At 42.7% G+C, this 16,609-nt stretch overlaps 1 protein-coding gene across 3 annotated transcripts in view; it reads right to left on the bottom strand.

Moving 5' to 3' along the window:
* The window catches only part of LMTK2 (lemur tyrosine kinase 2), a 78,222-nt gene that overhangs the window by 45,458 nt on the left and 16,155 nt on the right, over nt 1-16,609 (bottom strand). For 2 of the 3 annotated variants that reach the window (XM_042922952.1, XM_042922954.1), the window contains exons 2-3: nt 11,491-11,615; nt 8,034-8,178 (exon numbers count right to left, since the gene is read on the bottom strand). In XM_042922952.1, coding sequence (XP_042778886.1) covers nt 8,034-8,178; nt 11,491-11,615 — 270 coding nt within the window. Of the gene's footprint in view, nt 1-8,033; nt 8,179-11,490; nt 11,616-11,990; nt 12,683-16,609 lie in introns of those variants that run through there. The other variant, XM_042922955.1, reaches the window with a different exon arrangement.

Here is a 16,609-nt window from a genome sequence, read left to right as displayed (position 1 = left end):
ATCAGTCAGAGAAAGACAAAAATCACATGACTTCACTCATATGAGGACTTTAAGAGACAAAACGGATGAACATAAGGGAAGGGAAACAAAAATAATATAAAAACAGGGAGAGGGACAAAACAGAAGAGACTCATAAATATGGAGAATAAACTGAGAGTTACTGGAGGGGTTGCGGGAGGAGGGATGGGCTAAATGGGTAAGGGGCACTAAGGAATCTACTCCTGAACTCACTGTTGCACTATATGCTAACTAACTTGGATGTAAATTAAAAAATTAAATAGAAGAAAAAAAAACATAAATGTCAACTTTATCAGGATTCTGGAAGACAAAGATTTATAGCAGCCAAATCAAACCAGGAGAAAGGCCACTGAAACAGGGTAGAATTTCTTTGTGTCTTTTTTTTTTTTTTAGATTTTTTTTTTTAATTTTTTTTAACGTTTATTTATTTTTGAGACAGAGAGAGACAGAGCATGAACGGGGGAGGGTCAGAGAGAGGGAGACACAGAATCTGAAACAGGCTCCAGGCTCTGAGCTGTCAGCACAGAGCCCGACGCGGGGCTCGAACTCACGGACCGCGAGATCATGACCTGAGCCGAAGTCGGACGCTTAACCGACTGAGCCACCCAGGTGCCCCTCTTTGTGTCTTTTAATTTATCAGAACCCCACCCAACAGCGGTCTTAATGACAACACATGTTCCAGTGAGAGCACAGTGGACCTTATCATTCCCCAGGCACTGTGTTTCTTTTCACCAGAGGTTTCCCTCAAGGACTGCCTCAAGCGGCTTCCCTTGGTTTCACAAACTCAGAACTCTATCAGGATGGAGTGTTCCTCAAAAACAGTGAAAGCCAAATGGACAAGACACTTTCACCTGGGGCAAAAAATAATAATAATAATAACAACTGAGGCAAACAACAGACACACTGAAAGCTTTAGCAGAAAAGCTGGGGAGTGAGATTTGCGGGGGGTGAGAGGGGGAGGTCTTTGAAAAGCTATTGCAACATATGAAGAAAGCTTGAGAGCCACCTTCACGTTCAGGGAAGGGCACGCCCACAAAAGACTGGACAAGAATATAACTTTCACCTCTGGCTAGGCTCTCTGCCCCGCAAAGGCAGGAGGTGAGGACTCCAGCAGAGCTATAAGTGGCCTGGGTAAGGAGTGTACCTGGCTCTGAGTGTACACAGAGCTAATTGGCAAAGACCCACAGAATACTTTTTTCCTTTCTTTTCTTTCTTCTTCTGTGCACATTCATATCATTCAACATGTCCAATTTTCAACAAGAAAAGTACAAAACATGCAAAGAAACAAAGTATAGCCCACCCACATGTACAGAGGAAATGTAAAAGAAAGTGCCCCTGAGAAAACAGATGGTGGCCTTACTAGACAAGACTTTAAATCAGTTGTCTTAAACATGCTCAAAGAGGGGCGCCTGGGTGGCGCAGTCGGTTAAGCGTCCGACTTCAGCCAGGTCACGATCTCGCAGTCCGTGAGTTCGAGCCCCGCGTCAGGCTCTGGGCTGATGGCTTGGAGCATGGAGCCTGCTTCCGATTCTGTGTCTCCCTCTCTCTCTGCCCCTCCCCCGTTCATGCTCTGTCTCTTTCTGTCCCAAAAATAAATAAAAAAATGTTGAAAAAAAAAAAAAAATTTAAAAACATGCTCAAAGAGCTAAAGGAAATCATGGACAAAGAACTAAAGGAAACCAGGAGAACGATGTTCTGGTAAGTGAAGATCAACAGAGATACAAATTAGTAAAAGGAGCCAAATATAAATCTGGAGCTGAAAAGTGTAATAACTGAAACAAAAAAATTCACTAGAGGGGTTCCACGACAGATGTTAGCAGACAGAAGAATCAGTGAACTTAGAGAGAGTTCAAATAAAACTATCCAGGCTGAGAGGTGGAAAGAAAAAAGAATGAAAAAAAATATCGATGGACAAAGGCTAAGGGACTTATGCAACACCAAGTGGACCAATCCACACACATAATGAGAGTCCCAGGAAAAGAGGGGAAAGGGGTCAGAAAGGATATTTGAAGATGCGGTGGTTAAAAATGTCCCAATCTGATAAAAGGCATGAATCTACACATCCAACAAGTTCAACAAAGTCCAACTAAGACAAACTCAAGGAAACCCACACTGAGATGCATCATAATCAAACTGTGGAATGCAAAGATGGAGAACCTTGAAAGCAGCAAAAGGGACCAACTCATCACATACAAATGATCTTCAATAAGATTAACAACTGATTTCTCAGAATCATGGAGAATCTGGAGAATCATGGTTTCTCCATCAGAAACCATGGAGGCCAGAAGGCAGCGGGATGACGCATATAAAGAGCCAAAGGAGAAAAACCATTAACCAAGAGTTCTACACCTGGAAAAGTGGTCTTTCAAAATGAAGGAGAAATTGAGACATCTCCAGATAAACACAAGTTTAGGGAGACTGCTGCCACTATACCTAACAAGAAGGTTAAAGGGAGTCCTTCAGGCGAAAACAGAAAGACGCTAAAGTGTAACTGGAAGACATAAGAACAAATAAACATCACTGGTAAATATAAAAGCCAGCATTGTTGTATTTTTCGTGTACATAGCCTCTTTGTATTTCCTACATGATTTAAAAGATGAACACATAAAAAATTATAAATCTATGTTAGTGGACACACAATGTATGCAGATGTAATTTGTGATAACATAAAATGACGGGACTGCGTTGCAGAGTTTTTAAATGGTATCAAAGTTAAGTTGGTATCAGATGAAATACAATTATTATACATTTAAGATAACTGTAATCCCCAATATCTACAAAATATAAACAAAAGGGAATGAGAAGGGAATCGAAATGGTACGCACATGCACATACAAATTCCAATGGTCTGTTTTGCAGAAATGGAAAAACTGATCCTAAAATTCATATGGAATTGCAAGGGACTCTGAATAGCCAAAACAATCCCGAAAAACAAAAATAAAGTTGGAAGACTCACAAACTTCTCAATTCCAAAACTTACCGCAAAGCTACAATAATCAAAACAGTATGGTACCGGCTTAAGGCTAGACTAGACCACAGACCGATGGGATTAATCAAGAGTCCCCAGATAAACCCACACAAATGTGATAAACTGACTTTCAACAAGGTCCCAAGACAATTCAATGGGGGAAGAAAAGTCTCTTCCAAACTTACTGCTGGGGCAGCTAGCTGTCCGCCTGCAAAAGAATGAACCTGGACCCTCACTCACCTCACACCATATGCAAATATTAATGCAAATTTCAAAGCTAAAACTATAGAAGTCATAGACAATAACACTGGTGTAAATCTTCATGATCGTGAGTTTGACAAAGATTTCTTAAGGATGACACTAAAAGCACAAGCAACAAAAGAAAAAAAAAAGATCAACTGGACTTCATCAAAATTGAAACCTTCTGTCTATCAAAGGACACTATTGAAAGGGTGAAAAACCTACAGGGAGAGAAATGTGCAAATCACATCATTTATTACGAAGCTATTATAATTACAACAGTGTGGTACTAGAACAAGGAGTTGACAGATTAGTGAAATAGAACAGAAAGTCCACAATAGACCCATATACATATGGAACTAAAAAGCAGGGAGGAACGGGAGAGCCACTCAGTGAATGAAGCTGAGAAAAACACAGTAATCTGTAAAAACAAACAAACAAACAAACAAACCACCTCATGGATTCCCTAACACCATACCCAAAAATCAATTCAGGATGGGCTATGGATTTAAATTAACTGTCAAAGCAAAACCTTAAAACATTGTAGAAAAAAAAGTAGTTAAGTGTCGTTTTGACCACAGCATGGAAAAAGATTTCTTAAGACATAAAAAGCTCTAACTCAAAAAAAAAAAAAAAAAAAAAAAAAAAAAAAAAATTTAGAAGTTAAAAAAAGAAAGAGACTGCAAAATTTCCAGCTTAAAAGGCTGTTAAATTTGGCTATATTAAAATCAGGAAACATCAAAAAATTCTTTTCTGTGTATATTTAATTTTTGGTATACATTTTGATTTTTTCATTTTCTGTTTCCATATTTACTAGCTATTTTCTTAGTGGTTACCATGGAGATTACAGTTCTCACCCTAAATTTACAACAATCTAACTTGAACTGATACCACCTGAGCTTCAGCAACAGCATAGACCAAGTGAAACCCACAAGCAGGAACATAAATGAGCACAACTCCTTGTGGAGGGGGAGCTGGCAACAGCCCTCAAAATTACAAACACATGCACTCTTCGGCCACTTTTGAAAATTTATTCTACAAATACACTAGCCCAACATCAGTGTGCAGACCAACATAGGTGAAACCTTTGTTTTTAATGGCATAAGATTAGAAACAACCGAAATATCCATCACTAGGAGACTGGTTAAATAAACTGTGTTTGGTCCATACAATTTCAATAGTACAGACTTTTTTTTAAGTTTATTTATTTTGAGAGACAGAGAACGAGCAGGGGAAGGGCAGAGAGAGAGGAGGAGAGAGAATCCGAAGGGGGCTCTGTGCTGACAGCAAAGAACCTGTTGTGGGGCTCAAACTCACAAACCGTGAGATCAATGACCTGAACTGAAGTCAGGCACTTAACGGACTGAGCCTCCCAGGCACCCCTCAATAGTATAAACCTGTAAGCAGGAATAAATAAGCTCTTTTTATGCAAATGGAAATATCTCTAAGGTTTATCTAAGTGGGAAAAAAAGCAAGAAGCATATTTTATGATGTCACCTATGAGTAAAAAAAAAGGGGGGGGGGGAGGGGCAGCAGGTAAATGGGAACATTTACATCAAGGAAGTCCGGAAAGAGGTATAAGAAACCAAGAAGAATGGTTATGTACAGAAGCTGGGGGTAGAAGCTGAGGTCAGGTTCAAAGATTAGAGGCTTTTCACTATATATACCTTTTTACATTTTGGTTTTTGAACAAAATGTATCACTGTATTATCTATTCAAAAAATAAAATAAATTTTAAAAGGAAAAAGGGTAGAGTTTCTAATAGACTTGCTTTTGAATATGCGGTGTACTTTTTTCACTTGATGCATCACCAGTACCTTTCATCCTTTTATAGGACTACACAATACTCCATCGTATGGACTTACCATCACTTAATGAGTTCCATACCAACATTTAACGTTTCCACTCTTACACTGCCAAACAATGCTGCGATAAACTCCTTTGCAGATACTTACTTGCCTACTGACCTCAAAAAGCTACTAAGAGCGGAACTGCGGGATCAAGTGTAAACACATTCTACACTTGGATACGTACTGTCAGACTACCCTAAGGAAAGAATGTCTCTATCAATTTACAGTCCAGCTAACAGTGAGTGTCCAAGTGCCTGTTTCCCACACATATCCCTCCCCTGTCACCACCCAGTGTCCTTTCTTCTCTTCGTTGAACTGTTATCTTTTTTTTTTTTAATGTTTATTTATTTTGAGAGAGAGCAAGAGAGAGAGAGAGAGAGAGAGCAAGAACACACGAACAGGAGCAGGGGAGGGGCAGAAAGACAGGGAGACACAGAATCCGAAGCAGGCTCCCGGCTCCAAGCTGTCGGCACAGAGCCTGACGCAGGGCTGGAACCCACGAAATGAGAGATCATGACCTGAGCCAGAGTCGGACGCTTAACCAACTGAGCCACCGCCACCCAGGCGCCCCCATCTGTTATCATCCTACTTTAAGTTTGTATTTCTTTAATTAATAGTGAAGTTCCTTTTTTATTGGCCACTTAAATTTCTTTTCATGAACTTCTTTTACATCCTTGACTTATTTTTGCCTATTGAACTGTTAGTCATTGTCTTATACATTTGTTTGTAATCTTAATATATATTAATATATAACAGGGTTTTTTTAGACATTTTTTGTAGCTTACAAATATTCTGGCTACTTTGTCAAATTTGTTTATGGTGTCTTCTACCATACAGAATATTCCATTTTATGAATCAAATTTGTCAATATTTTCCTTTATGGTTTCTGCATTTGGTGCCAAGCTTGGCTAGGCCTCTTATATCCCAAGATCATAAAAATATTCTGTGACTATTCTATGCAGAACAGTCTCTATGCAGAGAAATCAAAAGTAATTTCTTCCTATTAAGAAGGAATTTAGGGGCGCCTGGGCGACTCAGTCAATTAAAACATTCAACTCTTAATTTCGGGTCAGGTCATGATCTCGCGGTTCATGAGTTCGAGCCCCACATCAGGCTCCTGCTGACAGTGTGGAGCCTGCTTGGGACTCTAGGTCTCCGTCTCTCTCTGCCCCTCCCCCGTTTGCACAGTCTCTCCCACTCTCTCAAAATAAATAAACTTGAAAAAAAAAAAAAAGAAGGAATTTAGAATAGAGGGCTTCAGAAACATAGAAAGGTGTATGAACATAATGAGGATGGCTGTACAGGTCACTACCACTTCCGCTGTGTTCACTACAGGGCTCTGGTCCATCCCCACTATGCCTCGGACAGAAGGCATGAGGCTCTTCTCTGCCGCGCCTTCTTGCCCACAGTGAGGGGTCAACATCATCAGACTTGGGGGAAGCCAACCGGGATGCCTCTCCGGAGGGTTTTCCGAGGAGAGGGAAGCTCCTTTCTTCTGGTAGTAAAGCTACAAGGACACGAACCCGGCAGTGGCAGCAGCCACGCTCCGAGCTGGCGAAAGAAGCTGGTGTGCGGGATCTAAGCCGACACACACAGAGGAGAGAAGTGAAAGATGGACGAGAGGCGCGATGGCGTCCAAGTTCCCAGTGCCAATTGTCTCCACGGTCAGCCTCTCCCCTACCCTTCCCCATCGCCTGGTTCCAAGTGTCCGAAGAATTCCCCTTTCTATATACACTGATCTGATCTAAGATTCTATTACTTGAAATCGATTCATGGGTGTTAAGACTCCAGGATGGTAAAGGCCCTAGGGAATTCTCTCAGGGCTTCCCTTACGTGTAAAGGAAAGCCTATTATCGAGTAAGCAAAGATAGGAGAAAATCTTTCCATTTACGGATACGTGCACTTAGGTTACTTAGGTTATCCCCAGGATATCCCAATCCTTTTAAATTTTACTATTTTACTTTTAAATTTCACTATTTTGGTCAAAGCAAGGGTATTATTATTTACAAAAATTAAAGGTAGATACTACGTGTTACCTTTTCAGTGTTGCAAAAACCACCAATACTAAAATTTACCAACTTTACAAATGTTTCATATGAAATGCACCGGCTGTGTCATGTTTCACCTGACTTTCCCCTTCAGTCACGCATGCCTCCAGCAGCACAATCCACTGCGGGGTGCGCACGGCCCCACGCCCACACCACTGGGCGCAGCACCACGAGGGGCAGGAATGGCCCCTCACAGAGAGAAGAGCCTCTCCCAAGTGGTCTCAGAAATCCCCGACTCTTGGGGCGCCTGGGTGGCTCAGTCGGTTAAGCGGCCGACTTCGGCTCAGGTCATGATCTCACGGTCCGTGGGTTCGAGCCCCGCGTCGGGCTCTGTGCTGACAGCTCAGAGCCTGGAGCCTGTTTCGGATTCTGTGTCTCCCTCTCTCTGACCCTCCCCCGTTCATGCTCTGTCTCTGTCTCAAAAATAAATATTATGTTTAAAAAAAAAAAAAAAAAAAGAAATCCCCGACTCTTGAATTGCTAGTATTTCTGTTCTACAACAAGAAGTCAATCGATCGCTAACCAAACCTCTATCTTAGGATGAAAAATCAATCCAATTAACATATCCAAATAAACCCCTCCTCCCCAAACACAGGACATCCCCGGAAAGACGGCAGCATTCTACTCAGCAAGGCAAGCTGCGTCAAGAACTAGCAGACAAGCCTCTCTACCCAAGGGAAGGCCAGGAGCTCCGCGTGAGAGTTCCACTTCAATGATCGGAGGCGACCAGTTTATTCTTACACCAGATCTAGGGTCCAAAAGGAAAGGACTCAGCTTGCGCAGGCATGCAGTGGGCCCGACCACTACATACAATTCAGCTGCCCCAGAGAGCAGAAAAAGAAATAAGCAAGCAGACGAGACAGGCGACCCAAGTATTTTGAAAACATGACGCCGGATGCAAGGCCTTACCTACGGAAGGCTGGAGCCGCGACGGAGCTGGTAGTGAGATATTTGGTACTGAAAGTGTGAAAACTTCTGCTGGGGACTGGACAGACGGAGTGTCTTCTGCTGGTGGTGTGAAATCTATCTCATCATCAAAGTTATCTTCAAACTCCTAAAATAAGAGACGATCAACGTTATATCTTATATAAACCAACGTGAGAACAAATATTAAGAATACATATGCTGGGGCGCCTGGGTGGCGCAGTCGGTTGGGCGTCCGACTTCAGCCAGGTCACGATCTCGCGGTCTGTGAGTTCGAGCCCCGCGTCGGGCTCTGGGCTGATGGCTCGGAGCCTGGAGCCTGTTTCCGATTCTGTGTCTCCCTCTCTCTCTGCCCCTCCCCCGTTCATGCTCTGTCTCTCTCTGTCCCAAAAATAAATAAATGTTGAAAAAAAAAAAAAATTTAAAAAAAAAAAAAAAGAATACATATGCTGACATCGGACATGAGAACACTGACTCACTCACTCGTTTGAAACATGCCGCCTTGGGTTTTTTCCCCCAATTTGCACCTACTTGAGTAAAAAGCGTATGTAATTGTGCTCTCCAACACCAAACGGCAGAATAAATAAGGTTTAATAAGTTATACATACTTTGTATTAAACTTTTCCAACTGAAAGCTTGAAGTTAAATGCAAAATTGTCTAAAATGACCACGGAACTTCAAGTGGAAACACTCTTCTGGTTTGAAATTTTGCTTTTAAGTTACCAGAGCTTAGGCTATTCTTTTTTCTTTATTATTCATTTTCACAGATCCCTTTGCACACGGAATCAAAACAGATTCATTTTATTATAAAACTACATGCTCATTTCTAATTGCATTAGAATTGTATTCTGCTATGATTCCGATCAAAATAGGGACAGTTAAAGACCCAAAAACGGTATTTTTGAGGAAGTCCTGTTTCTCTGCAAAGAGTAACGATGGGAAAATTACTAAGCTGTGTAGAAAAACCATCAGGACGTGAACGACGGTCAGTATGACACTGTGTAGCACATAAGTACCTTCAACACACTAAGAACATCTGGTTTTCTGAAGATGGCAACTTTAAAACCGAGGCTGCGCCCATACAGGTGTGAAAATCTTTTCAGTGACTCAGTCAGCAGAGAGCTGTCCTGACTCTTGCTCTCATCATTCCAGTGAGCTCAGTCCACCCTGGTGTCCATGTTAATTCCACGTTCATACAGATGACAATCAAGGTCATTCACTCACTCAGATAATTAATGAATTATCACCCCACCAAGCACCGTAACAGAAGCTGAGAATAATCTGTGAACAAGACCGTTGTCCTTTCCTCTAGAGAATATCCTTCTTTTCCTTTTCCTTTTCTGCCACCTCCCCTTGCTACCCCCACTAAGCCCCGGGAAGTTACAAGGGTCGATCTGTCTGATGGGACATGTATGATCTCACACGCGTGTGGGAGGACACTATTCTCACATATGTCACCTGTGCTGTCAAATGCATTAGGACATTACCGCTGTTTTTAACGGGAGGGCGTAGGACCAGCGAGGTGCTGAAACTTCAATCTCTGAGGCACCTCTCAATGGAAGAGCTTTGCTCAATTTCCCCTCTGGACATTCCTAAAGCTTCTCTCGTTAAAAAAGACTTTTTATCCATCGCATCTACTTAAAAACAATGCCACTCAAAAGTCTGGCAGCAGCATGATGGACCATTAGGTAGCCGATGATTCTAGAGACGCAGAGAGGTAAAACAGCATAATAATAAAAATGGGGCTGGTGAGAAGACTGGGTCGCTTTTCTAGTTATGCCAGCAGCTGCCCAGATGCACTCAGGAAGTCGCTTCCTTTATCAGGCAGTAGCCTCCTGGCCTGTAGCGTGACTTCCAAGGGTCGAAGGTCTCTAACGCTGCAGTTCTAAATCTAAAGGCGTGGACACTTGTCTTCAGTCGGCTTACACAGCTGGAGAGGATCCTGTACACACTGTGGTCCCAGGGCCGCCTGTACCAGAACCACCTGGGGAAGCGGATAAAAACACTGCTTTGCAGAATCTACATCATAATGAACTCCCTGGGTCAACAGTGAGACCCAGTTGGGTCAGAAAAATCTAAGGCAAGAATGAGGCATTGTGACACTTGAGAGTAACTGGATTTTAGTTTCAGCAACACTGATCAGACTTTATCTTTGTCCCCAAAAGACAAGGCGTCTGTACACAGTCCCTCGGCAAGAATGATGGTCAAGGGACAGGTTCTCTGCCCACCACTGTGCACCCCCGCCCCCAACCATGTGGTAGTCGGCAAGTTCCCACGGAGGTGTCTATAGTGATTCCAGGACCTGGGGGCTAAAGCTGTGGATTACTTAAGCCCACACGTTTGGGGTAGAATCTTCTAAGAAAAATGGCCTGTGCTAGTCTTTTCCTGCAGCCTTCCTGGTGTGTAATGTTAGCATCAAGCCAAAAGGATAACACGTCTCCTCCTCTCTTGGGGCTGCCACCAGACTCAAGGTAAAGAAAACACAGAAACAGGGGTGAGGCTCTAGAAATAAGGCTGATGTGTCCACTAGCAGGAAGGTTTTAGCTAGAAGACAGCCCTGCCCCCCCCATTTGAACCAGTGGCCCTCAGGGCCCCTGGGGACAGCTCCAGGACAACCAGCAGGGCTCCACAGAAAGATCATTTTCTCTCATGCATTCCTTTTGTTTCTCAAGTCTTCCTCTTTATCAAGTATTCCCCAGGCCCTAATGTACACCAGCAGGCACGTGGTAAGTTCCAGAGCAGGATATCCCAGCTGGTTTCTGGCAGATTCTACCCATCTGCAGCTACAACACCAGCCCTTCTATAGTGTCTCCCCACCCCCCGCCACACACACACACCCCCCACCAGAATTTCTAATAGGTAGGATTCTTCTTTCTTCCCCTCAAAGAACTCGAGGGTTCAGGTAAAATGAAAGATGCGGTTTCTCATACACAAAACACACTGGGGCGTCCTTTGGCCTCAATAATTTTAACCACCACAAACTCACCAGCATGCTAAAGTTCAGGGGGAAAAAAAAATCAGCCTGCTCTTCCTTATAGGCTTTATAGCTAGTGAATTCAATCATACTTTATTCCTCACCTAGCGAAAATTAAACAGGCAAGTGGTTATTGTCAATGATGCTCTAAAGCAGGGTCAGCAAACTACAGCTGCTGGACCAAATCCAAACCACTTACTTTTGTAAATAAAGTTTTACTGGCACACAGCCACAACCATTTGGTTTCACCTTTCATATCTGTATCAATGTAGCGCTACAATGGCAGAGCTGAGAGCTGAGGAGCCTTGACAGAGGCTGTATGGTCCACAGTATTTACTATTTACAATGGCAGGATATATTTACTACACAGCCCTTACAGAAAAAATTGGCCAGCCCCTGCGCCCAAGGGACTCCAATGATCAACGCATCAGAGGATGATTTTTAAATGTCCCCACCATCTGTGCTCACCTTGAAGTCTATTTCCGGGTCCTTACAGCAGGATACACAGTTTGCAACTAACACTATTAATATCATTAAACTGCACACAGACAGGATCACAAAAGAGGAGGAAACTTCTGCAGCAGGTGCCTCCCCTGGAAAGAGAAATAACTAATATTAACAAGACGGACATTCCAAGATCAACTGTACTTTGCAAACTTTACTTTGCAACTTTACTTTGCAAATCAACTTTACGTATCTTCCACCCAGTATAAATGGGACCAAGAGTTAATAAAATAATGCCTAGATGCTCAAGATAAGGCAGATGATCAATCCAGGATAAGGAGTCAGGGTTTTAAAAAACAAAAAAAAACAACTGAATATGGAAATAACCTTAGATTTACAGAAGAGCTGCAGAGACCCTCTGAGCCCCACCACACACCCTTCACCCAGCTTCCACGGACATCAACACCTTGTGCCCCACGGCAGTCACCAAAGCGAAGCCGGTAACCTGGGGCCATACTACTAACTGAACTTTCAGCTTCATCCGGGTTTCACGGAGCGTTTCACAGCTTCTGCCGTTTCCTCTTTTTTTCCAGGCTCCAGCCCAGGCTCCCAGGGTTGTGCTTACTCATCTCACCCCCTCCGTGGTTCCTCAGTCTTCCCCCGGGGGTCACAGCCTGGACACCAGGGAAGAGCGTCGGTCAGCATTTTGTACAATGTTCCTCAGTCTGGGTGGCCTGATCCCTTCCGCCGGACTGACTAGACTGAGGTCACGGATACGTGGGAAGAATCTAGAATATCACAGGGCAAACCGCCCTTCTTGTCACATCACGTCACGAGCACACAGCACTGGCACAACTTCCTCCCAGTGACATGAACCCTCATCAAGCCACTTGGCCCAGGTGGCTTCTGCCAGGTGTCACCACTGAGAAGTTACCACTTTCCCCCTTTACATATTCCTTAAAAGTGGGCCACAAAGTCCACGGCACACTCACAGAGAAGAGGATTTAAGCTGTGCTCCTTGAAGGGAGGAACACTATAGAATCTACAGACATATGTCACCACTACCAAGGTAATTAATATTTGGGAGACACTTTGAGGCCGTGCAAATATCCTGTGTCTCCCTGAAGTTTTACACACTCATTTTCACATTTGCCATTGCGTCTTAACCTGCAGCAATCACCACTACAATGTTCTAATGGGTGATCGTCTATGGCCCTCATTCCTTCTACATTTACTACGTGGGATTCTTCCATAAGGAAGATCTGTCTCTTCTCCCTTAATTATTTGTCTGGTCCTTTATTTAGTTACGGACTCACAGATATTTATTTTCTATTCTTTGGGTTATAATCCATCATTAACATTATTTTATAGCTTGAAACACTGCAGCTTTGGCCCCTGGCAGCTTTTTCAAGTTGACTACTGGCTCTTTTGGACATGCCCCATCTTTTCTCCAACACCTCCTCATGGAAAGCTCCAGGCTTTTCTTCTATTTTCCCTACTCTCCAGCTTTAGAATCAGCCACTTCTCCAAGGAGCCTTGGTCATAATAAGAGCTTTCTACTAGAGCAGAGGTCTGCAAACTACAGCCTGGGGCCTGTTTTTTGCATGGGGGGGGGGGGGAATTCCAGCGTAGAATGACTTTTACATGTTTAAAGGAGTGTTTTTCAAAACAAAACAAAATGCAACTTTACTTTCAGCCAAGAATTATCTGGAAAACATCCTATTCAACCAGAGCTATTCTGAAGCTCTTCTTTTGCCCAGTGGTGTTTGAATAAGAAATAAACTACCCCCGCTCCGCCTACTTTTTGGAGATATAACTGACATACGACACATAAGTTCAATGTCCCAGTGCACCGAGGGGAAAGCAGGGACACAAGTTAAGGAACAATGTCACCATTTTCCTGAAGTGAACCTAGAGCACCTGAAGAAAACAAAAACTAACCCAAACTCCTATGTGAGCAAAACACGTTCTTGAATATAAAAATGACCTCGGCGAAGAGCAGAGGAGTCTGAAATCAACTGCACACAGAACCCAATGCCTTGCCAATAACAAGAGGTCCCTCTGTGAAGGGACAAGGCTGAAACCCACATTGTTCCACGTGGGGCTCAGGCTGGCTGAAGCCTTGCTCAAGTCTGCACTTAAAAATAACAGTTAACCAAAGGTTGCTAAGGATCTGCAAGTTCTAAACCAATAAAAATCTAAAAGAGGAAAATCCACACTTCAGACACAGAAAGTAACTCGGAGATTCCTCTCGAAGTCCAGTGTCACAGAGGGCAAGAACTCCCTAACCAGACACCTGTGCGCGTGTGGACAGCCAAGTGCAGGGTGGACCCCGAGAGCCAGCTCTCTGTGAACGGCGACCTGGAAGGAGGGGACTTCCTCTCTCTCTCTCTCCTGGCAGCTACCTGCTCTCTCATCCCGCCGGGCCTCGGCTTCCCACTGGTATTCATTCTTACAACCTTGTTGCATTCCCCTGACTCATATAATAACGATTAAATATGACTCCTGAGGCTTATACAGCAAAGCACTTTCATATACACTGCATCTTATTGATTTTTTTTAACATGCAGTTTTTGTCCAACCACATCTTAACATGGGGCATCTTGCACAGGAAAGCAAGCTGGTTTACACTGGCATTTGTTTCTTAATGGCATAAAAATAAGGGTGTGTCATAATCCAACGTTATCTGAGATTTGATGAAATATAACACAATTCCACTCAATCGTCACAACATCTCTGAGGGAATTCGATCTGTTCCACATCGTACATGAGGACAATGACAAGGCCAAAACACTAAGTGGGAAAGCGGCAGGGCCAGACTCTGGGTTCAGGGGTGGTGAGAATAAGTCCCCCTTGCTTCCCTGGCTACCACATTGTTTTGCCTCAAGGAGGCTGACTTTTAATTCTTGAAAACAGCCTAACCTAAGTACTGTGAACCAAAGTCCATCGTTGCTGATTAAAAGTTCATACTTCTGGGACTCTCCTCCAAACTCCCCAAGTGGATATTAGTTTTTTCCTCTTTTTTCACCCACAATTTTTTATGATCACATACTATCTATTTGTTGTACAATTTGATCAGAACTGCCTGAAGGCCAGCTCAATTATCTGATTCACAAAACTGTCTTCTGTGAGTCACCAGGTAGGCATGAAAAGCCAGACTCCTGCTAAAAATAAATAGGTATGAGTTTTGCCCTACCTCGATAACGATAACGTACTTATTTCTGCTAAGACACTGCAGGGGTGTCTGCTCCCCAGTACTCAGATTTCTTCCATTTACATGAGGTTTATTCAACCACAGTGTCCACCAGAGCCACGGAAAGGCCTCTACAAACTAATGCTCAAGAGGAAATGTTTGCAGCTGTACCACTTTTAAAAAGTACTTTATTTACTGAATTTTTAATTAGTCCAAAGAATTGTGATAAAAAAAAAAAAGAAAAGAAAAACAAAAAACAAAACAAAACAAAACACCTCTACATACCAACGAAGGAAACACTTCCATAAAATGAAGAAATCAAACCAACCTGTGACAGGCTGGAAGGTGAGGTGGGTTTGCACAAACCACGGAGAGGAAGTAAATTCTGCTTGTGGGGACCTACAACTAAAATCCCCGAGCCCCAGCGGTTCAAACTACAAACTGAGCCCCGGAAGGTTCCTGATTGCAACTGCTGTAGTAGGAAACTACGAAGAAAGATGGCTTTCCTTCAACAGTCTGGGCCTGCAGCGTTCAGAAATGCATAAAGCAAACCGATATCCTACTACAGCAAATCGATAACCACAGGAGCGTCTCCCCACTTTTAGGCTGCTTTCCCAATCACGAACCGAGAACAAGGATAATTAGAGGTTTGGAGTAGTATGCTTCCCCAAGACACTGATTAAAAAAATAATTGGCATCTCTAAAGCACGTTCTGTGAGTTATCCTTGTACAGTTTTTAGACCATTTTAATAGATATCTGGTACTTGATTTAATAAAGCAGAAAACCTGAGAAACTCTAAGAAGTGGGTACACATTATCTGTTTTATAGACAGGTAATTTGGAGAATGCAATTTCTCGGCAATGACTCCGAGGTAAGTCAGGAGGACTACCTGATTATTAATTCAACTATTATAAATCCCTGCCCAGAACCTCGATCAGAACTTGAACACACATGTAATTAACGGAAGAGTTACTTGTGAATCCATTTTTGGATTAAATAAAAAAATGTTTAAGGTCCACAGATAAAAACAAGTGATGATATGTGCAAATCCATTAGGGACTGAAAATGCTGATATTTTAATTTTGTTATTCCTTCTTCAGGCACTAGCTGACACACTTTTACAGAGAAATTTCCTCGTTATTTACTAGTTTGCTTATCCAGAGGTAAATTCAAACCCTCTAATCCCAGGACTGGTTCCTTTGGCCACCACCACTCCCCATTCTGAGGCTATGTAAGAATGGTGTTTACATTTTTAAATAGTTGTTAAAGAAAAGAAAAAAAAAGAATATTTCATGAATGTGACATTTTAGACCAATAGCTAAATGCAAAGAGAGACAACAACCAGATATTATGTGCCTTCTGATGGGAAAATACCAGCCTATATCCGACCAACCCTCTAGACCTAAATACCAATTTACAGGAAATAAAGAGAATCATGGAACATACACACAATACCACCACCAGAATTTAATCAGCGAAGCAAGGGTACAAGAAACGCTAAAGAGGAAGAACTGTGTTGAGGGAGACGGCGAAGAGACCGAAAGAGATTTGAAAAGACGTAGCAACCAACTGCACTGTATGGGTGTCATCTGAATCATGATTCCCACTCAAAAAAATCATGACACTTGAGACAACTGGAAATGTGAACACTGGTAATTGACCATATTAAGGAAGTATGACTCATTTCTCCTAGGAGTGATAATAATAATGTGATTATGTTTTTAAAAGGAGTCCTTACCTTTTACAGATAGTGACCTAGTTAAAGATGTCCGGAGCTTGCTTCCAAACAGGAACAGTACGAGGGGACTGAAAGCAATGGGGCTAGCATGGAAAAGACAGCCAGGAGCCTGAGTGAAAGCCCTGGGGAAGTCAGTATGGCAATGTCTGTCTAGTCTTGCACAGATCTGTATGTCTGAAGTCTTCCATTTGTTAAGCAATTTCTTCACATC

The sequence above is a fragment of the Panthera leo genome, chromosome E3 (assembly GCF_018350215.1).
Source record: "Panthera leo isolate Ple1 chromosome E3, P.leo_Ple1_pat1.1, whole genome shotgun sequence".
Lineage (NCBI taxonomy): Eukaryota > Metazoa > Chordata > Mammalia > Carnivora > Felidae > Panthera > Panthera leo.
The sequence above is the reverse complement of the archived record's forward strand: the minus strand, read 5'-3'. Positions and strand labels throughout refer to the sequence as shown.